Here is a 27,111-nt window from a genome sequence, read left to right as displayed (position 1 = left end):
GCAGATATATTGTATTCATACTGCATGCAACAGTACGTACTTTGTAAGGGCAGCTGCAGTGTGCTAGAAGTAAAAAGGAAAAGTATGTGATTTGGGACGTAGTCAGTCGTGCTGCTCCTCGTCCTGGAATGATTCATAGCTTGATAACTCCTCCCTCCTCTTCCTGCTCTCAAACACAGACTGCTACACTCGGTCCTCTTATTTCCTTGTTCCCTCCCCTTCAGATCGACAGTTTGAAGGTGGGTGTAACCAACATAACACATGATGATTACATCAGAGCTCAAACTAGTGTCGGTTCTCAGGAAGTGAAACTCAGACAGTCGTTGCTACTGAGAGGTGAAATGGCGCAGAAAGGAGTTCAGCTGGAGAGAGAGTCATTCTCTTGTTCGATCTGTCTGGATCTACTGAAGGATCCGGTGACTACTACCTGTGGACACAGCTACTGCATGAACTGTATTAAAAGCTTCTGGGATGGAGAGGATGAGAAGAAGATCTACAGCTGCCCTCAGTGTAGGCAGACCTTCACACCGAGGCCTGTCCTGCTGAAAAACACCATGTTAGCAGTTTTAGTGGAGGAACTGAAGAAGACTGGACTCCAAGCTGCTCCTGCTGATCACTGCTATGCTGGACCTGAAGATGTGGCCTGTGATGTCTGCACTGGGAGGAAACTGAAAGCCTTCAAGTCCTGTCTGGTGTGTCTGGCCTCTTACTGTGAGAAACACCTCCAGCCTCATTATGACTCAGCTCCGTTAAAGAAACACAAGCTGGTGGAGCCCTCCAAGAAGCTCCAGGAGAACATCTGCTCTCGTCACGACGAGGTGATGAAGATGTTCTGTCGTACTGATCAGCAGTGTATCTGTTATCTCTGCTCTGTGGATGAACATAAAGGCCACGACACCGTCTCAGCTGCAGCAGAAAGGACCGAGAGGCAGAGAGAGCTGGAGGTGAGTCGACTCAACATCCAACAGAGGATCCAGGACAGAGAGAAAGATGTGAAGCTGCTCCAACAGGAGGTGGAGGCTGTCAATCGCTCTGCTGATAAAGCAGTGGAGGACAGTGAGAAGATCTTCACCGAGCTGATCCGTCTCATGGAGAAAAGAAGCTGTGATGTGAAGCAGCAGGTCAGATCCCAGCAGAAAACCGAAGTGAGTCGAGTCAAAGAGCTTCAGGAGAAGCTGGAGCAGGAGATCACTGAGCTGAAGAGGAGAGACGCTGAGATGAAGCTGCTGTCACACACAGAGGATCACAACCAGTTTCTTCTTAACTACCCCTCACTGTCACCACTCACTGAATCTACATCCAGCATCAATATCCGTCCTCTGAGCTACTTTGAGGACGTGACGGCGGCTGTGTCAGAAGTCAGAGATAAACTACAGGACGTTCTGAGAGAGAAATGGACAAACGTCTCACAGACAGTGACTGAAGTGGATGTTTTACTGTCACAACCAGAGCCCAAGACCAGAGCTGGATTCTTAAAATATTCACGGGAAATCACACTGGATCCAAACACAGCACACACACAGCTGTTATTATCTGAGGGGAACAGAAAAGCAACATTTATGAAACAACATCAGTCTTATCCTAGTCACCCAGACAGATTCACTGGATGTTATCAGGTCCTGAGTAGAGAGAGTCTGACTGGACGTTGTTACTGGGAGGTGGAGTGGAGAGGGGGAGTTGATGTAGCAGTCACATACAAGAGTATCAGGAGAGCAGGGGGGGGGAATGAACATTTGTTTGGATACAATGATAAATCTTGGGCGTTAGATTGTAACCAAAACAGTTATAGCTTTTGGTACAACAAAGTCCAAACCCCCGTCTCAGGTCCTCGGTCCTCCAGAGTAGGAGTGTACCTGGATCACAGTGCAGGTATTCTGTCCTTCTACAGCGTCTCTGAAACCATGACTCTCCTCCACAGAGTCCAGACCACATTCACTGAGCCTCTCTATGCTGGACTTTATCTTTATGATTATGATGACACTGCTGAGTTGTGTAAACTGAAATAGACAGAAGTCATTTAAGGGTTAAATTCAGTGTTTTAACTCTTAAACTTCTCTGGTGTCCATCATTGTTGCTGCAGAGCTGATTTGTGTCTGGACCGCAGAGGACCAGCCCTACAAACACTAAAGTGTGTCACTGACTGACTGACTGAGTGATGAAGTTACAGGATTCATCAGCGACTGTTGCAGGTTCCTCATTGGTTGTTGCTCTTTCTAAATGAAAAGCTGGAGAACAGTTCAGTGTTTATGTTTTCTGGGGATTGTGTCAGCGGTTCATTGAATCATTACATCGTGCTGTTGTTGTGCATGTGCTATTGTTTATAGTAGTTTAAGTTACGTTACGTTGTGCTTCGTATTGTGTTACCACCGTGCATTCACACCAAGCAGGAAGCACATTAGCAAGCCACACGTCGCTACTGCGGTATGAACCCAAAATAAACACACTGTGCTGTGATTTAATATCAATAAACGGATCAAAATGATGCCGAAATAACGATAATATGATGTTGATTTGTAAAAAGAGTGAATTCATGCTTTGTCGGGTCTGTCCGCAACACAGCAAGCAAACAACTTTTAAAATGCTTGTTTTCTGAACGGAGTCCGGATCGATCAGTGCCAGGCTATGCTAACATTGTAGCTGCTCCATCAACACTCCATCTAGGAATAAACACGGCAGCAACAACATCAGTGATGACGTCAACTTTGTAAGTATGTATATATTGTTACACACCACTTATATGATGAATGCTTTTGATACACATGCTTTAATAACAAGCTGAAATACTTTTAACCTGCAGACTGTATGTCATGATGATACATTTACACCTTGTATAAAATGTATAATATACTGACTAGTAAATGTCACCATTTACTATTACTGAATGCAATTTGATCATTATAAGTTGTCTTTCAATCAAACATTAAGATATAAGTGGAAAAAACTGTTCACAAGACATGATAGACATGACCACTGATTATTTGTGTAACAATTTAGCCACAAATTCACATTATTTCTATTCTATTGTCACATTCTACCAAAATGGCCGGTGTTGAACAACAAAATATGAATATAAGAAGTGTTTTCAGTCCAAAATGGCGGCGGTTCTGTAAATGTGTGAGTGTCTTCAGGTGGCTCCTTCCTGTGTCTGTTTCACTGCTCATGATGATCTTTGTTCAACTGAACTGATATTTCTCTGCATGAAAATGTAAACTTCTCTGTGCTCTAAATGTTTGATGAATATTTGTATATATATATATATGTGTGTGTGTGTGTGTGTGTGTGTGTGTGTGTGTGTGTGTGTGTGTGTGTTGTTGTTTCTCTTCCACTGCACGGGTCTTAAAGGAAGGTCTAGTGATTTATTTCTTATCATAGATATTCTGTTCTCACCACTTTTTGTAAAGATATCTAGAATCACATTTATTTGTTGGGCAGACTAAATGTTGTCGTCCAGATCGACGTACAAACGAGATCCTAAGATGTTTAATGAAACTGTAATTATCATGATCATAATCAATAAGGAAATCATTATTCTCTGTTACATCGCTGAGATTCTGCTCAAACAAACTGATTGTGTGGATGAAAATGAATCTGTACGTGAAATCATTGAACAAGAGTCATTTAGCAGACTTTACTGATGGGATGTGTGAACAAACTGAAGGTTTCTATAATCAATAAACAAGAATGAACTAAGTCTTTGCTTGTCTTTTTTCCAGGGTATCATACAAAGCTCCAGGCTTCTTTGGATCAGGATGACGTCCTGAAATTGAACCGTTTTGTCACAAATGCTTCAAAGTTAAATATGTGAGAAAGTTATCATGAAGCATATTTAAATATTTCAGGACGGTTTAGTTTGATAACTCCCTGTTGTCAGTCAGCTGTTTTTAACCAGTCAAAGAACACAATTTGTTGTGAAATCACACTGGATCCAAACTGATTTGGTGTTCATGGTATTCAACCTCTAAATCACTATTCCAATGCTTAGTCTGTTTATGATAAATATCCCATGAAATAAGGAATAATCCCACAACATTATTCATATCTAACATTAATTATTATTAGTTATTCTCAGATGGATTTCTCTGTTTGTTGTGTGTAGAGGTGGCTTTACTGTACTGTTTAAGTTCTGGACTACCCCACACTGTCTTCTGTCTGAGTGTCCTGAATAGTGTATATAGAGAAGTCTTTGTCCAAATGAACCCGTACAAATTCACAAGTGCATATTTGTCTCTCAGTTTGGGGCTCCGTCCTCACTAGGCCGCCGTTTGTCTCACCCCAAACAGAGCTCTTGGGGATAGAGCGGCCCAGTGAGGGCTGTGTGGCAGTAAGAAAAGCTGTTGTTGCCTCCTGTGATCACTCATTTTAAATGTCAGCGTAGCCCATCACACAGTACGGCTGCTGTCATTAAACAGTATCAGATGATATTGTGATTGAGTAATGCTCAGCAGAGCAGCAGCTTGGGAATGACTGCTGGTCAGCAGGTGGTACTATCTACGAAAATAATGTGAAATACTTTTGTCTCTGCATATTGACTGCTGAACACGTGGAGATTCTCTCAGAAAGCGCCGACTTGGACCACAAGAGGTCAGGAGTGCTCAGTTTTAAAGTGGTCTGAGGATGTTAATCCACCAATCTGACAGCCTGAACTCATTCAGTCAAAGTCCAAGCCAAGCTTTCACATCTAGCTGTTAGTCTGAAGGACATGAATGTCATCAGGACACTGAGCCATATCACAGTCAGATGCTGAACTAGCGGTCCTGAACCTCGTCATCGCTGTCATTACTGTGAATGCTCATTTTGATCCAGAGATTTCTGTAGAACATGTGACTGATGGACAGTAGTTCAGACACTGCAGTGAGCTTAATGGAGATCGTCTGACCTCTTGACCTCTAGGAGAAGACGTTGCATGGTGTGAAGGACAGCAAACCGCGTTAATATTCCAAAACGTTGCAGAAAACTGATTTTATGACTCTTGATGATTTCTAAGGTGAGTTCAAGCTAATGACATCAGATGTCAGAAGATCACAGGCATGATTTTATTTACCTCTTTATCTTTAAAGGGCACTTTTTAAAAGCTTTTAACCTGAGAAAAACATAAAAAACAAATAAAAGGAGCATGGTCACTTCAGGGTCAAAACTTCATCTCCTTGCCTTCATGATGAGATGAGATGAGATGAGATGAGATGAGATGAGATGAGATGAGATATACTTTTATTGTCCCCGTTGGGAAATTTTTCCTGGACTCTGTCCAACTGCAGTTACAAACACTAAATTAAAACAACATCAACACCAATAATAAACGATTCCACACAAGACAGGGAAACAGTTTCACAGAAACGGATGTTTCAACACAAACACAGTCCACGTACATAACGGCACATACTATCACACACACCATGGCAGGTATTGCACCGAGGTAGTGCACTGCACCGTCTACCGTCTTGCCCATATTGCACATACAATACCCCAATATTACACAGATGCAACATATTGCACTGTCCCTATTTAACATATTGCACTGTCCCTATTTAACATATTGCACTGCAGCTTTATGTTATGAATTGTTGAGAGGTTTAATAGACATCGGCAAGAATGAATGTTTGTAACGGTTCAATCTGCTCCATGGGACTCTATATCTCCTGCCGGAAGGTAAAAGTTGGTACTCCTGATGTAAGATGTGAGTTGGGTCTCACACAGTTTTCTGTGCCTGTCTGATGACAGACTGCTCATAAAGCATCTGGAGGGTAGGGTGGGTTTTGACCCCCATAATCTTCATAGCAGTCTGCACCAGGCAAGAAATCTGTGACCTCAACTGCACGGTCAGGTTACCGTACCCAGCGTCCAAAAAGGTCACTGTGCCCCCTCAGCTGAATTCTCGCCTGACAAAAAACTAAACTGAAATAACAGCTAGGCTATAAGTCAAATGAAGTCATTCAGTTTGGTAATGGAAGGACTTAACACTGCAATGCAAAATAAAGCACAAAACAGTGATAGTTTTGCATTTAGGAAACAACTAGGACATGTACTTGGGCTTGATTACATTGTTTTCTATTGGAGTGTCCTAACTGGCTGCGAACAACACGGCGCTGCACAGCGACGTTTTGTCTGAACTTCTATCGGATACACGGTTCCTATTTTTTCCTGTCACTCATATTGAGAGGAACGGCTGATTAGTTTAGATAAAATGAGCCGACAAACCGGGTCAGTTGTCCTGGATGTAAATGAAAATATTAACTTGATTACTGACACTTTCAGCACAGGCATTGACGCTCGCAGTTATATGTAATAAAGTTCACTAGTGAAACTTTATTACGAGCTACCTGTCAAAAAATATAACAGACACCTCACTAATGGTTCAAATAAAACACGAACACACAGCGCAAAGAGACAACTATGGAAACTCTGGGAAATATGAACCGTCACGACAATATTTCAGTAAGAAGCCTCGTTTTGATCCGCTCCGTTTGCGTGTTTGTTTTTATTTTATTTTTTTATCGAGCTCAATAGAAAAAATGAGAGAAAGTAGACCTACAAACCCGGTGCATTAAAACACAATTAGGACCAAGAGAGTATAAAGCTTCCTGTGCTCCTCTCACATCTTACTTTTTTCTACCTGTTTGGATTATTCTGTTCAGTAATGTGGAATAAAACAACAGACTAATGTTACACTACAGCAGGCTGAGCAGGGACAACAACTGCTGAGTGAAACATCCACATTTAGTCTTTATTAACTTAAATTATAGTTATGAAGAAATCAGTCAGACTGTTAGATTAATGTGTTGTTTAACTCCCTGTTTACTTTATCTCGGTACCCGTGTGTGCACATTTTGACCCTGGCACGAGCAAGACGCAGGGCGTGCCTGAGGAGTTATCTGTAGCCTCCAGTACCTCCTCATTTCAAAACAGAAACCATAATAAGGTGGCAGCTGGCTGGAGAAGATTACTAGACAACAACCTACTTGCTCTTGGTCACATCGTATGTTATTTCCAGTAAATATCACAAATAAAACGTGTGTTTTCTGATAGAAAAAAAAAAAGGTACGACTGTAGGAAGATAACATATTATTAAGTACTACTAACCCATCTTTGAGGTGCTTATGTCTTCAGCTCCAGTCTGATCTGGAGCTCACAGCTGATATGTTCCTGGTTTGTTTACATGATGTAACAGAAGTGCAGAGTTGCAGAGAAGGACAGAGAGCGTCAGATGCGCGATGCAGCGCGATAGTCGGACGCTCTCATCCAGTTAGGACACGGTGTTAGTTTATAACCTGTTTTTGTGGACATAACAGCACGTGTATGCGTGCGTGCGCACCTGTGCGCATAAGTGGCAGTATGTATACACCTCTCTGTCAGTTTATTTCTTTCATGAAACATGATAATGTTAAAGATACACTTAAAGGGACTGTTTGTAACTTTCTAAGCGTATAAATGTAGCGGGTTGCCACACATGCGCGCTCGCATATGCGCGCTCGAGTGTGGCGGCTGACTCGTCTCCTCTGCCTGCTCGCCTTCACTCAGACAGCGCGCGCGTTCTCGCGTACTCGCTCCACCTCTAGACGTGAACGCACGCTCACTCCACACTGCAGAAGAGTTAGTTTAGCTCTGAGAATATCTAGTGAATGTACAGTGGACGTTTGTGCAGAAATAACTGCTGCAGCTCCTCCAGACCAACAGAGGTTTTCCGTGTCTTGGGAAGTAACGGGGCTTCGCAGAGAGAAACGTTACCGTCTCGTTACCGACCGGTTGCCGGTGTCTTCCTGCTCTCTCCGGCTGCGGGCGGAGGGATACGAGTTTCTCGCTGGGGAGCCCCGCTGCTGAAGCCTGCGCTGAGGCAGGAGAAGCAAACACAGTATCAGCATTGATTCATGGAGAGACCTTCGTCTGTTCAGCTAACATTACTGCCAAGCAGCTGAAATATAGAGGGATATTGTGCTTTTAGCTGACGTGTGTCGCCTCACTGTTTTGAGCAATGCTTCGTTGATTTCACAGCCACAGCTGTCGCTGTTACAGTTTTTCTCAATTGTTTACACACAAATACTGGTACTTGACACACAATGACCACAACATGTAACTCATGCACCAACCCCCTGAACCAATTCTGCTAAACTACAAGCACAATTCCTGCTTTACACTCAAATTGCAGTTCTAAAACACACTTTTTTCAAAACACTACACACAATTCTCTGCATTTGGCACAATTTTCATGAAGAAAATCTCGTTTTCACAAGGAACACACTGTCATTCAAAATTCTAAAGTCAATTGCCCTACACACTGACTCATCACATGGGCAAACACCTGTCACACAGTGTTACAATTAGCAATCAGTTGATGCTTTTCATGGCTGGATTCGACATGCTAAGCGATATTTCCCCCGCTGCTTGGCCAGGGAAAACATTGCTTGTGATGTGGATGAGGTGCTGTGGCCAGACCGAAACAGAAGAGAGGATGCAGCATAGTTTGTTTTTACTGTAACTGTATACAGTAAATTCTTCTGTTGTTTTGTATGTAGACCACTGTATGTGCAACTTTGTGTTGGTTGGGATGTTCACTGTGTACATTGTTTTTGTGGGGAAAATAAAATATATTTGTTACCGTGTATTTGTGTGTTCTGAGTATAAAAACAATATTCTAAAATATTTTACAACACACTTATGTATGTACTGTCTGTAGTAAGTGTAACACTGAACAAAAAAAAGGCCTAAGTCATTATGATGAATGGAGAAGAAGTGTTTTCCATTCATCATAGTGTTTTACATTGAGCACATCAGTGTTCAACTGGTTCTTATGAATGTCTATTCATATGATGGTTTGTGTGTGTCATTTGAAAACAAAATACCATTTTGAGAAGAAATAACATTGTTTTGAATGTAAAGTTTCATTTTGCAGGAGAATTGAGGGGTTTTGCCCATTGTGTGTGTGTTTTTTGATTTGTGTGTAGAGTTCTGAGAGTATGAGGCATGCTTTCAGAAAATGTGTGTAAACAATCGAGAAAAACTGTAATAAGCATTTCTGAAAGTTACAAATAGTCCCTTAAATAAAGGCTATATGAGGTGAAAAAAAATGCCCCCCCTGTCAAAGCTGATTGCCCGTCCGCCCCTAACACTCTGGCGCCGACCCTCACCGTACCATGCCGTGATACCATATCTAATGATGCTTTCCAAGACAGCCCGGTAGAAAACTAACATGATCTACTGCTCCGCTCCATAGAACCTGAGTCTGCGTAAAAAGGTTTCCAACATGTACCTTCCAGCTGAGAGTGTTGTCGATGTGGACCCCTAAATACCTGTATGAACAGACCTGTGTGATAGATGTATTTAGATAGAATGACAACCAATAGCAGTAAAACTGAGAGAGGTAATGCTGGATACATTTCTCGTTCACCAGTAACCTCTAATCACAGTTAAAGTGGTTGTATTGCTAACTAGCCGTGATATCGGCCCAACTAAAGGAGAAAATCATCATCAATTGCTTCTGCTGCTTCTTTTCTCTCTCCATTCAGTCCTGTTGCTAGTGAAACAGGTCGCTAAGGTTGCTTTCACTCATAACCCGTTTGGTTACCTGAAAAGGTGGGTCTCGGTCCGCCTCCATGCGGACTCTGGTACGGTTTGTTTATGTAATTTTAGCATGATTTCAAAAGCTAAACTAATAAATCCATCTGCTGATTGTGAAATCTGTTCAGGAAGTGATCTTATTGATCTGTATTTAAGGCCATGTATAGAAGCACGCCAGCGAGGAGGTTTTCCCTGATTAACAGGTCAAAAGCAGTTAAACCCACCGATCATAAGGTCGGTGGTTCGATCCCCGGCTGCTCCGGTCACATGTCGATGTGTCCATGAGCAAGACACTTAATCCTAAATTAGCCATCGGTGTGTGAACGAGTGTTTAGATTAGATCCTAGTTGGCACCTTGCATGGCAGCCTCTGCCATCAGTGTGTGAATGTGTGTGTGAATGCTGACATGTAGTGTAAAGTGCTTTGAGTGGTCTGAAGACTAGAAAAGTACTAAATAAATGCAAGTCTATTTACCATTAACCATTAACTCTACATAAAAAAGTGTATGACAGCGATCTCACAGTTATACACCCCATGCACGTGTCCGTGTGCTCCCCGACGTTTTCACTATGCATTCACACCAATCATCTGAAAGCGTGTAAAGAGGTTTTTGTACAGTCCTGTCTCTACTATTATTCATCATAACGTGGCTGATTTGCAGTCTAATAATACTAACTAGAAAATGCATTTCCTGCTGAAAATGCGTGGGAATGCTGACAGCTGAAAGGACCTGCAGGATCTCTGTTCTAGTCAGCTGCTCGATAGCGGTGTTTTAGTTTTAGTCTTTTCAAGTTATATTGAGTGTAGGGAGTCTTCCTTTAGGCCTGTTTTCATTTAGTGTTTCCCTCTCCCTTTGAATCGCTTGCGATTTTTGTGGTTATCCTGCAGGAGTAACTTTAAGATTCCCCTGGGGCCTCATGTATAAACGGTGCGCACGTACTAAAATGTTGCGTACGCTGTGTTTCACGCTCACGCCGGGATGTATAAAAGTCAACGTGACGTGAGAATGTGCGGACCGTGCCGTAAATTCTAGACCAGTCGTGAAAATGTGCGGGCCGTCCTCCAAACTGTCATCTGGCAGTGTCAAACTACAAAGTACTGAAACTCGCTAAATGCGTAAAAATATTTTTTCCACTCAACTTACTGAGTTTTATTTATGATGTGGGATCCAAAAAACCCACATATTTCTTTACTAGTTTGCGCATAATATTTAACATCAGAAGGCACAACAAAAACACATTTAAACTAATGTCCCTGAGATGACATGCCTTAACCACCGTGCCAAAACCAAAATCGCGTGCTGCACAATGTGGCAGACCAACATGCTGTGTCTGTGCTCCAGAGGAGCTACAGATGGATGAACCGGACCCTGGCACACCTAACAATGAGCCAAAAGCAGCAGCTTTACAGCGCCGTTTAGATGCAACACACAGAATGTAAAGCAACGAGGTGAGTTGAGACAAACATTTATTTTTCAACAAGGTCTTTTAATATATAACTTATCCCACCAAGAACCTCATTCATTCTTTTTAATTCGTTGCATATATATTCTTCATTGTATTGACAATCTCTCTCTGTGACTCACAGCACAGCGTTAGTGAGGACACGTACAGACCGCCGCCCCTCAGCAGTCGAGGCTCGGGCGCAGCTGACCGTTCTTCTTTTTGTTCCTTTTCCAGCGTGATTTGCCGTCGTTATTTGGACAATAGGTGACAGCATGGAGCGTGTTTATAGTCATTTGCATAGTTATTAATGGGAGGAGACAAGGCGAACCAAGTGGCACGTGCAGCTGCGCTCAATTTCACGTTCATTGAGATGTATAAAGGAAAGGTACTCAGGAACAGGCGTACGCACGGTTTTATACATGTGGAAATTTCTGTGCTTACGTACTTTTCCAATTTTGTTAGTACGCCATCTTCCAGTGTGAAAGCTGCGCAGTCTTTTATACATGAGGCCCCTGGTCCGCAATTGCGTCCCTCCCCCTGTCCTCCTGATGGTTAACTTAACGGAAAATGCATCAGGGGCCTCATGTATAAACGGTGCGCACGTACTAAAATGTTGCGTACGCTGTGTTTCACGCTCACACCGGGATGTATAAAAATCAACGTGGCGTGAGAATGTGCGTACCGTGCCGCAAACTCTAGACCAGTCGTGAGAATGTGCGGGCCGTCCTCCAAACTCTGTCATTTTGGCAGCGTCAAACTACAAAGTGCTGAAACTCGCCAAATGTGTAAAAATAATTTTTCCACTCAACTTACTGAGCTTTATTTATGATGTTGGATAAAAAAAAACCCACATATTTCTTAACTAGTTTGCGCATAATATTTAACATCAGAAAGGCACAACAAAAACACATTTAAACTAATTTCCCAGAGATGACATGTCTTAACCACCGTGCCAAAAACAAAATCACATGCTGCACAATGTGGCAAACCAACATGGTGAGCCTGTGTCCCCTGGAGCTACAGATGGATGAACCGGACCCTGGCACACCTAACAATGAGCCAAATGCAGCAGCTATACGGCGCCGTTTGGATGAGATACACAGAATGTAAAGCAACGAGGTGAGTTGAGACAAACATTTATTTTTCAACAAGATCTTTTAATATATGACTTATCCCACCAAGAACGTCATTCATTCTTTTTAATTCGTTGCATATATATATATATCCTTCATTGTATTGACAATCTCTCTCTGTGACTTCAGCACAGCGTATAGTATATATTTAGTGAGGACGCGGCCAGACCGGCGCCCCTCAGCAGCCGAGGCACGGGGCGCAGCTGACCGTGCGCCTTCGGAAGCCTTCGGGAGCCTTCGGGAGCGCACGGTCAGCTGCTGTGGAGACGTTGCGTTTGTTACTGATTCCTGATGAAAGACCATCAAATAAAATATGTTTTCTAGCTTCCACCTCAGTAACAAACACTTCAATTTCACACTCTGTGAAATTCTTCTTTTTTGTTCCTTTTCCAGCGTGATTTGCCGTTGTTATTTGGACAATAAGTGACAGCATGGAGCGTGTTTATAGTCATTTGCATAGTTATTAATGGGAGGAGACAAGGCGGACCAAGTGGCACGTGCAGCTGCGCTCAATTTCACGTCAATTGGGATGTATAAAGGAAAGGTGCGCAGGAACAGGCGTACGCACGGTTTTATACATGTGAACATTTCTGTGCGTACGTACTTTTCCAATTTTGTGAGTACGCCATCTTCCAGTGTGAAAGCTGCGCAGTCTTTTATACATGAGGCCCCAGGTGTCTCATTTATAACCGTTGCGTACGCACAAAACGGGGCCTGAAATGTGCGTACGCCACTTCCCACGCAACAGTTGTGATCTATAAAAACAAACTTGACGGAGAATGTGCGCACCGGTACGGAAACTTTGACCCGTGCGTACGCATATTATGGAGGCACCGAGGCAGGGGAAACTGGAGACGCAGATGAATTGAAGCCAGAATGTAGACATTAAATGTCATTATACGTATGACGGATTTACAGAGTGATATTATTACTACTTATACTTGATATACTACTGAACAGAGAGAAGTAAAACTATATATGAGCCAGTAAGAGCTCCGTCACCTATTGAAGCGACCTGAGAACATCTGAGAGCATCGTTTGATTCTTTTCTTTTCTCGGTGCGTTCCAAACATTAAAGCAGCCGCCGCACATGGCAACACGAGTCAAATGCTCTGAGAGCTGGCATAGCGAAATGTTTTGCCACTGAGCTGTATTCTAAAATGATATTTTGTATTTCTTTGGTGATAGAGGCAGAAAGAAATATGTGTGTGTAATATGTGTGTGTTATTTACATTGTGTGGACAGAGAGGGATTCTTTAGCTGAAGTTCATGGGTTATGAGATTAGCTTGATTCTGTTCATCCCTGTGCTGCTTGTGTGCATCAACGCAAGGTGTCAGTGTTGTGACAGGGAAAGTATTCACATTGCCTTACTCACAATATTCACATATAGTGAGTATTTAATGTTTAAACTGTAGGTTGTTTGCATAATAATCTACAACTCAAATGGGTTCACAATTATTAAATAGTCATTTAATAGTGTTGTTTACACTTTACTATTGAGTGGTTTATAATAATAGTGAGGTTGACATATTTCATATGTTAATATTACGATGCAAGTTAATATTGTGATGCAACAGTTATCCTACATTCATGGGTTAAGCATTGAAAAGTTGTATTATATGTTGATATTGATCAAATTAAACTGTACAGTTAAGAGCTTGGCTAGATTTGCATATATTGCTATATAAGCCGTGTTATTTCACCCAGTTCAATAGACATTTCAAACTGAACAAAACTGAATGTCGGCAGTAATTGTGAATTTATTCTGTGTCAATACAATCATTTTCCCTTAAACTTAATTCTGTGTTCTGCTTACTCATTGTGGTGTCCGATTCCTGTTCATTATTCCTCTCTACGAATCTAGGTTATACTAGTCCAGTGTATACTTATTCATCAGGTGGGTTACAATGACATGACTTATTAATTTATTTATGGTTTATTAGATAGGGACAGATACAGTATACATATAGACAAAATGAAAATGGCTATCCGATGCAACTATCAGACTGTCTCCAGTGCGCCACCGCGCTGCGCCACACACTCTGCCTCCTCCAGTCATCTCCAACCAGCACATCTTCACCAGTATAGAGAGTGTAAATTAACAAAGTGTGTAAATGAAGCCAGTGACAGCTCTCACACAATCGTTACTCTCCATATCGGCATTATCATTATCAGTCCTAATCATAATGCAGGACAAGTTCACTATAAAAACTTAAATAATAAATAATAAATAGTGTACACCTGTCAAACTTCCTTTTTTCTAATTATATCCAGGTGGGGGATATTACTGATTGTATTGATCATTTTAAGTGAATGGATCAGTCTGATTGCTGTAAAGATATAAACACAGCGGTGAGACTCGGAACATGCTGCATGGTGCTGGTGGATATACCGGCACTGTGAGGACTACGTGACGTGAATGAGAGAATCAGGAGGGAACGAGTGTTCAGAGATCTCCTCACCTACAAACACCTCTATCTCTGTGTCAGAAAAACTCCTTGAACATTGCGTGCAGGTGTGCGTACGCACAGTTTTATAAGTCCGATTTTTTTTGGCACATTTTTAGTATGGATCCTACACACTGTTTTATAAAAGAGACCCCTGGTAATTTTCTTCCAGGACATTTTCTGTTTTTCTTCAGATGTTTTTTCTTAGAGTGTGGTGGCTGATCAGCACAAGACCTACGAAAAATATGAAAATGTTCTAAAATGTCCCGTGGTCCCAGTCCATCTATCCTCTCATTCACAAACGTTCAGGGGAACCACCCTATGTTTTCCCTGACAATGCAACATTATTTTTCATACTGCCTGCCTGAATATACCTGTATTCTCCCTCCGTCTGAAACGCTCCGCAAAACCAAGCAAACCAACAACGTGTGCACTTTAATCACGTCCAAAACATTCAAATTTGTGGATCCCAAAGTGTAAACAATGTGCTGGAGTATGGCAATGGAATATTTAATTGGATTTCTTTTGGTCAAACTTTGCCTCCAGCAACCCGCTTCCTCAGTTCTTGTATCATGCCGTAACCCGGCCAGCGTTTGCTGTTATACAATAGTATATACATGTTTTTAAAGTGCTATTGCATATCAACAAAATAAAACAAAATAATGAATCCTACTGGAGTTGGCACCTTGCCGTGGTGGAGAAGCTTGTGTGTCTCTTTAACCCTGTATTTCAACAGGAGACTGATCTAAGATTCCTTATAAGTTCAACCAAGTCAGCTTGGTCACAGGTTAGAGACCGGACAAATATCAGCTCCTTTACTCAGATTAGAAGGCCATTGCAAAAATAAAACATTGTCATATGAACCTGAAGTGCTTACTCCAACTAAAAAGTTCTCATGTCATCTCTGTCAGTTTTACTGCTAGCAATACAACCCAAAGTTCTACCAAAGTTCAGCATCACTTTAACTGTGATTAGAGGTTACTGGTAACCAATAAATGTATCCAGCGTTACCTCCGTCAGTTTTACTGCTTTATTGGTTGTCATTCTACCATGAAGGCATGGGGGTGAAGTTTGACCCTGAAGTGACCATGCTCCTTTTATTTGGTTTTCACGTTTTTCTCAGGTTAAAAGCTTTTAAAAAGTACCCTTAAAAAATGAGGAGGTAAAAAAATAATTTCTGTGATCTTCTGACATCTGATCTCATCAGCTTGAACGCACCTTGGAAATCATCAAGAGTCGTAAAATCAGTTTTCTGCAACGTTTTGGAAAACCTATTTTGTGGCCATTTTGGAAAATGGCTGCCGCGTCCGTCAGGGGCCGAATTGGCAGCGCCCCGATATCTATATATTTTCGTGACATATAACCCTACATCTGTGCCTAATCTGTTGCTTTAATCGCAAAATGCACAATTGTTATGAATATTTCAGCTTAGCTGCCCCGCTGTTACATGAGATTTAGATTTATTTTCATTTCTTTTCTGTAAATCTTTTAATCTGGAAAGAACTTTGTACTTAAGTTTGACAAGTGTTATATAAATTATTATTATTATTATTACTACACTAGTTGCTTAGGTTACTTATCTCTACTTTCTTATGTAAAATGAAAAATGAAGCAGTAAAACAATGGCTTATGAGATTTCTTAAAAACAATCTCTGCAGCCTCAGGAGTGTGTGTAATGTGTCACTAGCCTGTCTGTAAACGGCTGCCCGTACAGCGGTCCGTTGCCCACACCGGGTTCCTGTCCCGGGTGAGGGAGAGTTTATGAGAAATGTGGAGCCATCACCAAAGCCTGAGGAGCCAAGAAATATTTTACAGCTGAAAACTGAAATGTTTTCAAATGTGGAGCAGGTTTGAACCGAGGCTCCGTTTGTAAATGACGAAACATACTGTGCGTTCCAAAACCCATTCTACCATACTACTTAGTATGACAGAAAAAAAGATTTCTTATGTCCCAATACATAGTATGTCAAATGCAGTGTGCCAAAAATACCAGGATGTCCCACTACATCTGGTCACATTTTACAGTATGGAAGCCAGCATGCTTTTCTGGCTGTTCTGACCCACAATCCTCTGCACAGCAGATATATTGTATTCATACTGCATGCAACTGTACGTACTTTGTAAGGGCAGCTGCAGTGTGCTAGAAGGAAAAAGGAAAAGTATGTGATTTGGGACGTAGTCAGTCGTGCTGCTCCTCGTCCTGGAATGAATCACAGCTTGATAACTCCTCCCTCCTCTTCCTGCTCTCAAACACAGACTGCTACACTCGGTCCTCTTATTTCCTTGTTCCCTCCCCTTCAGATCGACAGTTTGAAGGTGGGTGTAACCAACATAACACATGATGATTACATCAGAGCTCAAACTAGTGTCGGTTCTCAGGAAGTGAAACTCAGACAGTCGTTGCTACTGAGAGGTGAAATGGCGCAGAAAGGAGTTCAGCTGGACCAGGAAGCAATCTCTTGTTCGATCTGTCTGGATCTACTGAAGGATCCGGTGACTACTACCTGTGGACACAGCTACTGCATGAACTGTATTAAAAGCTTCTGGGATGGAGAGGATGAGAAGAAGATCTACAGCTGCCCTCAGTGTAGGCAGACCTTCACACCGAGGCCTGTCCTGCTGAAAAACACCATGTTAGCAGTTTTAGTGGAGGAACTGAAGAAGACTGGACTCCAAGCTGCTCCTGCTGATCACTGCTATGCTGGACCTGAAGATGTGGCCTGTGATTTCTGCACTGGGAGGAAACTGAAAGCCTTCAAGTCCTGTCTGGTGTGTCTGGCCTCTTACTGTGAGAAACACCTCCAGCCTCATTATGATGTGGCTCCGTTCAAGAAACACAAGCTGGTGGAGCCCTCCAAGAAGCTCCAGGAGAACATCTGCTCTCGTCACGACGAGGTGATGAAGATGTTCTGTCGTACTGATCAGCAGTGTATCTGTTATCTCTGCTCTGTGGATGAACATAAAGGCCACGACACCGTCTCAGCTGCAGCAGAAAGGACCGAGAGACAGAGAGAGCTGGAGGTGAGTCGACTCAACATCCAGCAGAGGATCCAGGACAGAGAGAAAGATGTGAAGCTGCTCCAACAGGAGGTGGAGGCTGTCAATCGCTCCGCTGATAAAGCAGTGGAGGACAGTGAGAAGATCTTCACCGAGCTGATCCGTCTCATGGAGAAAAGAAGCTGTGATGTGAAGCAGCAGGTCAGATCCCAGCAGGAAAGTGAAGTGAGTCGAGTCAAAGAGCTTCAGGAGAAGCTGGAGCAGGAGATCACTGAGCTGAAGAGGAGAGACGCTGAGATGAAGCTGCTGTCACACACAGAGGATCACAACCAGTTTCTTCTTAACTACCCCTCACTGTCACCACTCACTGAATCTACATCCAGCATCAATATCCGTCCTCTGAGCTACTTTGAGGACGTGACGGCGGCTGTGTCAGAAGTCAGAGATAAACTACAGGACGTTCTGAGAGAGAAATGGACAAACGTCTCACAGACAGTGACTGAAGTGGATGTTTTACTGTCACAACCAGAGCCCAAGACCAGAGCTGGATTCTTAAAATATTCACGAGAAATCACACTGGATCCAAACACAGCACACACACGGCTGTTATTATCTGAGGGGAACAGAAAAGCAACATTTATGAAACAACATCAGTCTTATTCTAGTCACCCAGACAGATTCACTGAATGTTATCAGGTCCTGAGTAGAGAGAGTCTGACTGGACGTTGTTACTGGGAGGTGGAGAGGAGAGGGACAGGAGTTCGTGTAGCAGTCGCATACAAGAGTATCAGGAGAGCAGGGGGGGGGAATGAATGTTACTTTGGATACAATGATAAATCTTGGGCGTTAGATTGTTACCAAAACAGTTATATATTTTGGTACAACAGTATCCAAACCCCCGTCTCAGGTCCTCCGTCCTCCAGAGTAGGAGTGTACCTGGATCACAGTGCAGGTATTCTGTCCTTCTACAGCGTCTCTGAAACCATGACTCTCCTCCACAGAGTCCAGACCACATTCACTGAGCCTCTCTATGCTGGACTTTATCTTTATTATTATGATGTCACTGCTGAGTTGTGTAAACTGAAATAGACAGAAGTCATTTAAGGGTTAAATTCAGTGTTTTAACTCTTAAACTTCTCTGGTGTCCATCATTGTTGCTGCAGAGCTGATTTGTGTCTGGACCGCAGAGGACCAGCCCTACAAACACTAAAGTGTGTCACTGACTGACTGACTGAGTGATGAAGTTACAGGATTCATCAGCGACTGTTGCAGGTTCCTCATTGGTTGTTGCTCTTTCTAAATGAAAAGCTGGAGAACAGTTCAGTGTTTATGTTTTCTGGGGATTGTGTCAGCGGTTCATTGAATCATTACATCGTGCTGTTGTTGTGCATGTGCTATTGTTTATAGTAGTTTAAGTTACGTTACGTTGTGCTTCGTATTGTGTTACCACCGTGCATTCACACCAAGCAGGAAGCACATTAGCAAGCCACACGTCGCTACTGCGGTATGAACCCAAAATAAACACACTGTGCTGTGATTTAATATCAATAAACGGATCAAAATGATGCCGAAATAACGACATTATGATGTTGATCTGTAAAAAGACCGAATTCATGCTTTGTCGGGTCTGTCCGCAACACAGCAAGCAAACAACTTTTAAAATGCTTGTTTTCTGAACGGAGTCCGGATCGATCAGTGCCAGGCTATGCTAACATTGTAGCTGCTCCATCAACACTCCATCTAGGAATAAACACGGCAGCAACAACATCAGTGATGACATCAACTTTGTAAGTATGTATATATTGTTACACACCACTTATATGATGAATGCTTTTGATACACATGCTTTAATAACAAGCTGAAATACTTGTAACCTGCAGACTGTATGTCATGATGATACATTTACACCTTGTATAAAATGTATAATATACTGACTAGTAAATGTTACCATTTACTATTACTGAATGCAATTTGATCATTATAAGTTGTCTTTCAATCAAACATTAAGATATAAGTGGAAAAAACTGTTCATAAGACATGATAGACATGACCACTGATTATTTGTGTAACAATTTAGCCACAAATTCACATCCTGACCAGATACGGTCCAGACAGATACTCGCTTTAGACTGAGTCTTGTTCTTTTCATGTCTTCACTGCACAGAGATCAGCTGTCAATCAAACATTATGGGCTCTACTTTGTAAACTTCTCTGTGCTCTAAATGTCTGATGAATATTTGTATATATATATATGTGTGTGTGTGTGTGTGTGTGTGTTGTTGTTTCTCTTCCACTGCACGGGTCTTAAAGGAAGGTCTAGTGATTTATTTCTGATCATAGATATTCTGTTCTCACCACTTCTTGTAAAGATATCTAGAATCACATTTATTTGTTGGGCAGACTAAATGTTGTCGTCCAGATCGACGTACAAACGAGATCCTAAGATGTTTAATGAAACTGTAATTATCATGATCATAATCAATAAGGAAATCATTATTCTCTGTTACATCGCTGAGATTCTGCTCAAACAAACTGATTGTGTGGATGAAAATGAATCTGTACGTGAAATCATTGAACAAGAGTCATTTAGCAGACTTTACTGATGGGATGTGTGAACAAACTGAAGGTTTCTATAATCAATAAACAAGGATGAACTAAGTCTTTGCTTGTCTTTTTTCCAGGGTATCATACAAAGCTGATGGAGTAAATGTGACTAGGAGAGAATAACTGAGGCAGTTTTCCTCCTGAAACACCACAAAGTCCAGTGTTCATGTTTAGAGTCAGTCAGTCTCTGTTTAAAAACAATCTAAAGAAAGATTAAAACTAAAAGGTAACATAACTTATTAGTTGTGACATGAGGATTTTGTTATCATAGTTATTGAACACAATCACAAGTTCATATATTGAATACAAATTCCAACTTCTTTCCCCACATACTGATAGAAGAACGCTCTTTTTCTCCACTTCAGCTCGTATTATTCCTCTGACGATACGCTCAACACTTGTTTCTAGACCGTGTTCAGAACGTTTTATTTTCACTGGGCTTGTTGTCTCCTCTGTATAACCACAGCTGTGGTGCTTTGGTGATTCTCTGAGCAACCTGGAGAGCACACAAACGGGACTATTGTTTGTTCTTCATTCAAACCGTATCATGCAGCTTTAAACACAACAACTGTTGTGGATTTATGGCTTTTTAAACTGTTTTGGATACATGAACGAAACCGTCTTGCCACATGGACTCTACATCTCTTTCTTTACATATTTACATCTCTTTCTTTATGTGCATTTATTTTGTTCGTTGCAATACATGAGATTGATTTAAAGTGTGTATTCCCCTTTCTGCTCATCTCTTGGCACTGCAGGGCTTGGTAATGATATGAGAGGGGGTCACTATGTTTTAGATGTGTCCAAAATTTAATTGCTCTTTTTTGTGGATACTGGCCTAATTCTGCCCTGCATGCATTATTTGTAGTTTTCCTCTGGACATGTAGGAGAATCTTACAGAACTCTGCATGCAGGGTCTCAGTGGGGTGTTTATCCCATTGAGTGAAGTCTTGGTTTGTAAGTGGACCCCACACCTCGCTGCCATAGAGTGCAATTGGTTCAATAACACACTCGATAAGTTTAAGCCAAATTTTAATCGGTATTTCGGTTTGGATATTTTTTTTAATGGCATAGAAAGCCCTGCGTGCTTTCTCTCTCAGCTCATGAACTGCCTCTTTAAAATGTCCAGTTGAACTCATTTTTAAACCGAGGTAATTGTAGTGTGTGCAGTCTCTCTCTCTCTCTCTCTCTCTCTCAGCACGTTTTAAAAACAACCGCAGTGCTGAACATGTACATGATGACAATGAATACAAAGCAAGTAATAATAAGAACAGAGTAAAAACAATAAACACTAGAATGGCACTCGGAGAGCGCAGACCTCCGCCAAGGTGCCTGACTTTAAAAACAGATCACAGCTCACAGCTGGCGGTACCGTGAGGTGGTCAGCTTGTTATTAACACGGTGTGTTTCCGTGTAACGTATCGCCGGATGCCTCTCTCATTCAGCAGCCTTGTTATGTCTGTATAACGTTACACTACGTCGTCTCTCATCCCGTCATCTACCGCTTTTTTTTTCTTTCTTTCTCACTGCGGACGGACAGCAGCTCCCGTCGCACCTCGATGTCTCGCCACACATCCACACACGTATCTCTCTGCTCTCAGGAGGAAGAAGGCGGGGTCATGCGTCATCAACGTGTCATCAGCTACACTGCGCATGTGTTATACCCTGTGGTCTTAATGCTCAGGCTGATTGGAATTCTTAAAAGAAAATCCTGAATCTGGATCATGATCCGGATCGCCACCAAAATCTAATGGATTGTTCATTGTGCTACACTCCACCCCTCCAAAACAATTCATTCAAATCCATCACGAACTTTTGGAGTAATCCTGATAACAGACAAACCAACGCTGATGAAAACATAACCTCGGGCCTTGAAGGAGGTAATAATGTGCACATAACAGCAGTAAAGGAGTTGCAACTCAACAGAAAATTAACTTAATGAAACGCCAGCAAAAAGAGATTCAGCAGCGACTTCAACTATTCTGTTTGTCTGAGCTGTTGATATGAAAAGGTAAGCTGTTCCAGAGGTTAGCGGCGGAGGACTAAATTTAGATATGATTTTACTTGCATCTTGCACATGAGAATCTGATTCTACCTAGCTCTAATGCTCATGCAGCTTTATATGAAGAGCGTAGGATACGGTGTGTGTGCGTTGGCGTGCTGGAGGATCACACGTGGGCCAATTGTTTGGTCACCGTAACTTGCGGCTCGAGGAACGAGGAAACTGGTGCTTCCTGTGTGACGTAGTTGGCTGTACGTGGCGGAGGAGGAGCTCTGTTGCCACTGCTGTTTTTGTCCCTTAGTTAGTTATTTTATTTTTCCTATTTCTGGTTATTAAGTTATTTTTGGTTGTATTGGGCTTTTGTATGTTGATTTATTTTTAATAATCTGTTTACCCGTTTACCTCTATCTTCTGCATTTGTGGTTAGTGTGTTTTGCTTTTGTTAATTTGTTTCTTTCTTTTTGTTTAAAGTGGTGGCCCAACACCAACATAGGTTTCTTGCTGTAATAGGGGAGGGGGCATTTATCTAGTTTATCTGTGAACCAGCTGTTGTGGAGGTAATCGGGAAGTGAACATTCCTAGCTCTCTGCCAGTTAACAGGACGGTTGGGTTGCTATATCCTTGCAGGTGGTTGGTCAGTGGGTGGAGGGATTCTTCTTGTGTTGGGGTTCTTATTGCATGAGGCTTGCTGTGTCCTCCTAACCCCTGTGTGCTCTTTACCTTGCAGTGTGAGTGAAAGTAACTGTGTGTTTTTCCAACTACTGGTGGTGGTGGTGAACTGTTCTGCATTTCCTCTCCCCTCACTCCATTCCTCCTGTGGGTTTCCCTGGCACCCTTCCTCCTGTACTGGTAAGGTTAGTGGTGTAGTGACATTTTTAAAAACACTTTAACTCTATTTTTGTAATAAAGGACATTATTTTTCTAGCCTGGCCTCTCTTGCAGCTTTTATCATTGCAGCAACTAATCACCATCTTTTAATTTAAATAAAAGTTATTTGATTTTGAAACATGAAACTCACGTCTCTGCCCCGTCTCTTTATCAAGGAACTTGTGTAACTTGGTTGGGTTATGCTCTGGGTGAAATTCCCAGAGTGGCGTTGTCGGGTTGTAATAGCCTGGGTTTCTGCTAAGTGCCCGGGTTACATAATAATTATGAATTTTGTAATGGAGTTATTAAAACAGATTGCTCCGTCCTGGCCGAACAGTCACCGTCGGTGCAGAGAAGGCGTCATGGTCTCAGTGGTCACGCAGTGCAGCAGCTGAGTAGAGCCTCACTTCTGGATATTTTGCGCATGCTTACTTTGAGGAATTGATGTAAGCACAAATTCTCAATTCATATTTGAGTTGTGACATCTTTCAAAATGATTTCCTTAAATTTGAATAACATAGTTTAAGATAAAATGTGCATGTTAGAGCCATTTGTTCAGTAGAAATATCTGTGGTTAATTTACATTTAGTTTTATTTGCTTGAGATAAATAACTGTAGTTTCACTGCAGTGTGCTCAATATGGACCAATTGTGACTGCAGCCAGTCCTGTATTCTGATTGGGCGAAAGCTAAATTGTGCTGCATGTGCTCGTTAAACGATTCAGTTGAAGCCATGGAGCCTGGAGAGCACACTAGTCTTTGACCGTGCTTAATATACCGTGCTTAATATTACCGTTCTTGCTTTTTTACTGCTTATGTTTTTGATATTTTGTTACCATTTTTGTATTTGAAGACTAAAGAAAGATTTTCAGTAACCGGTTGAAATGAAGAACATGGACTACGGAGCTTTATTGAAACACGCGTCAACTACATGCTTGGACTCTATAGCTTAAGTGGGCATCTAAAGAAATAGACGGAGCCACACTTACATTAGTCAAAGACTAAGCTCGTTAAGGAAACGAAGCATATGGATGGACCCCTTGTAAAGAGACGTGGATTATGGACATAATTCTTCACGTAACAAGGATATAAGAGCCACGTTGATTTTCATCGCTGTGCACTAAAGGAAAGTGAGTACATGAAGATCTCAGTCTACAATGTCCTTACATTCTGGAGCCATGTTCAATTAAGCCTCAAGTCGTTTTGCAACTAAGCTGCAGTGGTCATTCTTTGAAGTGCACATGTTAAAACTCTTGAAAACGTCTGTGGACATATTGTGGAAGAGTGAGAAGCTGTCGTTTTGAAGAAAACAAGACAGTTTGTGTGCATTAAACCTTGGCAAGAGTGACGCCGTAGATAATGGAAGTTGCAGGAAACGGCCAGAAGAGGGAGCCAAAGCCCACGGCAAAGGCTGTGGAAGAAAAAGTGAACAGGCTTAAGAATGAAAGAAAAGGCAAGCTGGCTCATCTCACTCGTAAAAGAAGGGAGACTGAAAATCTCAAGAAAGATAAAGTTAATAATGAAATGATTAAAGATGAAGCATTATTTATCTTTTGGAAGTTCTTTAGAGAATTTAAAGAGCTTAATGCAGAAATATGAACTCTTCTAGAAGACGAAGATAAAGAAGAGGAGCAGTGTAACTGGTACATGCCCAAATGTGTGGACTTTGAGAACTTTGTTCAGGAAACAGAGGACTGGATTGAAAAGATTAAGAGACATCCTGAAGAAGAGAATGATGATGGCAATAAATATGAGGATGATGATGACATAAAGCCAAGTGATAGCATCTCAGAGGTCATCAGTCGCACATCCAAGAGAAGCTCTGTGCTTAGCCATGCATCACAAGCATCCAGTGCAAGTTCTGCTCGTTTGAAGCTGCAGGCAGAGCGGGAAGAGCTGTTAGCACGTGCTGCCTTTCTAAAGAAACGTCAAGACATTGAGATGGAAGAAACACGCTTAAAGGCGCGCAAAGAGCAAGTGGAGCTAGATGCCAAGATTGCTGCATCAGACGCCAAGATAAAGGTGTATGCAGATTATGAAGATGGTCAAGATGGCATGAATGAATATTACGAGTCAAAAAGCAAGTACAAAGTGGGTTTAAAGGACATGTATGTTAAAGATGAAGATGGTGAGACACAAGTGAGTTTCCCAGCACCTGTAGGCCCAAAGCACCCAGCTCAGACTGCTAATGATCATCACAGAGCTTCGCCTCTTAAAGCAGCCAGGTCAGCAGTACCTCCCCCTCAGAGAGCAGCTAGTTCAACAGTACCTCCAGACCCTTCACAGCAAGCAGGTTCCTCTGATGGCATCTCCAAAATAATGCAGCGCCAGAATGAGATAACAGAAATGCTAGTCAAGCAGCAAAACATGTCACAACTCCCACAGAGAGATGTTCCAACTTTCTCAGGAGATCCACTCAGCTACCGTTCGTTTATAAGGGCATTCGAACAGACTATTGAGAACAAGACTGCTAGTGCACAAGATAGGTTGTTCTACCTGCAGCAGTTCACAAGTGGAGAACCTCTTAACCTTGTTCGTAGTTGTGAACACATGTGGCCAGATGAAGGTTACAGAGAAGCTAGGAGGCTCCTTCAACAACAGTATGGAGATGAACTGCGAATAACCACAGCCTTGATGAATAAAGCTCTTGAATGGCCTCAGATAAAATCAGAAGACAGGAAAGCATTAAATGCATATGCTTTGTTCCTCATAGGATGTCGAAACACTATGAGTGATGTGGATTACATGGATGAGATGGACAACCCTAGCAATATGAAGACTGTCATCTCAAAACTCCCCTTCAAACTAAAAGAACGGTGGAGAAATCGAGCATATGAAATCCAAACAAAAACAGGAAGAAGAGCCAGGTTTTCCGACCTGGTGGATTTCATCAACTGGCAAGCAAAGGTCAGCAACGACCCACTTTTTGGAGATATTTTGGATGTCAGCGTAGAAGGAAAGTGGAAGCCTAAGATAAACATTAAGACAAGTAACCCCAAGAGCATCAGTTTTGCTACAAGTGTCTCTCCGGCTGGAAGACACAGTGGTGCTCAACAACCACAAGAGAAGAAGTATGGTTCAGCCAAACTATCTGATGTTTTCCAAAAATCCTGCATGTACTGTCATAAAAGCCACACCTTGGAGTTTTGTGAGAAGATAAAAGAACAGACTCCCAAAGACAGAATCAAATTCTTAACATCACAAGGACTCTGTTTTGGATGCCTCACACCAGGTCACATGAGTAAATATTGTCGTAAGAGAATGCAATGCCAGGAGTGTTCAGGAAAACACCCAAGCATTTTGCATGTTGTGAAGGAATTCCCAGTTCTGTCCGAAAAGGATGAAAATAGGAATACAGAGACTACTAACGCGGTCACAAGCGCCTTCGTAGGAACAGAACATGAAAGCAGCAGAGACACTGGGGCAGGTAATGGAGAAAATATCCTTTCCATAGTACCAGTGAAAATAAAGTCCAAAAGAAGTGACAAGGTGATCCAGGTCTATGCATTTTTAGACCAAGGAAGCACAGCAACCTTCTGTACCGATGAGGTCAGGCAGCAGCTTAACCTCCGAGGAAGGAAAGCGGAACTCTTACTCACTACTATGGCATCAGAAAAGAAGGTGAGCACTCACGTTCTGTCAGATCTGGAAGTATGCAGCCTGGAAGGGAAGAATTACATAGACCTTCCGCAGGCGTTCACTCAACCAAGTATACCAGTGAAAAAAGACAACGTTCCTCTTCAGAAAGATGTCGATCGATGGCCTTATCTGCATGAAGTTCGCATCTCGCATATCGAAGCAGAAGTCGGCTTGCTTATTGGTACTGATGCCTTTAAAGCCATGGAGCCCCAGCAGATAATAAACAGCAGATGTGATGGGCCGTATGCAGTGAAGACTCCTCTTGGATGGGTCATCAACGGTCCACTCAGAGGCACCACTACAGCCAACCTAGAAATGGTGAGTCACTCAGTCAATCGCATTTCAGTATCCAATGTGGAAAACCTGTTGACTCAGCTGTACAATGCAGACTTCCCAGAGAGAGGATACGATGATAAGACTGAGATGTC

At 42.1% G+C, this 27,111-nt stretch overlaps 2 protein-coding genes across 3 annotated transcripts; both read left to right on the top strand.

The window, feature by feature from the left end:
- Nucleotides 1–326: 326 nt before the first annotated feature.
- Nucleotides 327–2,042, top strand: LOC141774456 (tripartite motif-containing protein 16-like). 2 transcript variants are annotated; one of them, XM_074647135.1, is made up of 2 exons: nucleotides 331–1,959; nucleotides 2,023–2,042. In XM_074647135.1, exons 1-2 carry the CDS (start codon nucleotides 342–344, stop codon nucleotides 2,040–2,042), a joined length of 1,638 nt encoding a protein of 545 aa, XP_074503236.1. In that variant the 5' UTR covers nucleotides 331–341. The 2 variants fall into 2 exon arrangements, with proteins under 2 accessions (XP_074503246.1, XP_074503236.1); XM_074647145.1 differs by lacking the exon at nucleotides 2,023–2,042 and having other exon boundaries at nucleotides 327–2,006.
- Nucleotides 2,043–16,978: 14,936 nt separating this feature from the next.
- Nucleotides 16,979–18,661, top strand: LOC141777701 (tripartite motif-containing protein 16-like). The gene has a single exon (XM_074652207.1). The coding sequence runs from the start codon at nucleotides 16,994–16,996 to the stop codon at nucleotides 18,659–18,661; it is 1,668 nt and encodes a 555-aa protein (XP_074508308.1). The 5' UTR covers nucleotides 16,979–16,993.
- The last annotated feature ends 8,450 nt before the right edge of the window (nucleotides 18,662–27,111 follow it).

This window comes from Sebastes fasciatus, chromosome 1 (assembly GCF_043250625.1).
Source record: "Sebastes fasciatus isolate fSebFas1 chromosome 1, fSebFas1.pri, whole genome shotgun sequence".
In the NCBI taxonomy this organism is placed as follows: domain Eukaryota; kingdom Metazoa; phylum Chordata; class Actinopteri; order Perciformes; family Sebastidae; genus Sebastes; species Sebastes fasciatus.
This window is presented reverse-complemented; position numbering and strand designations above follow the sequence as displayed.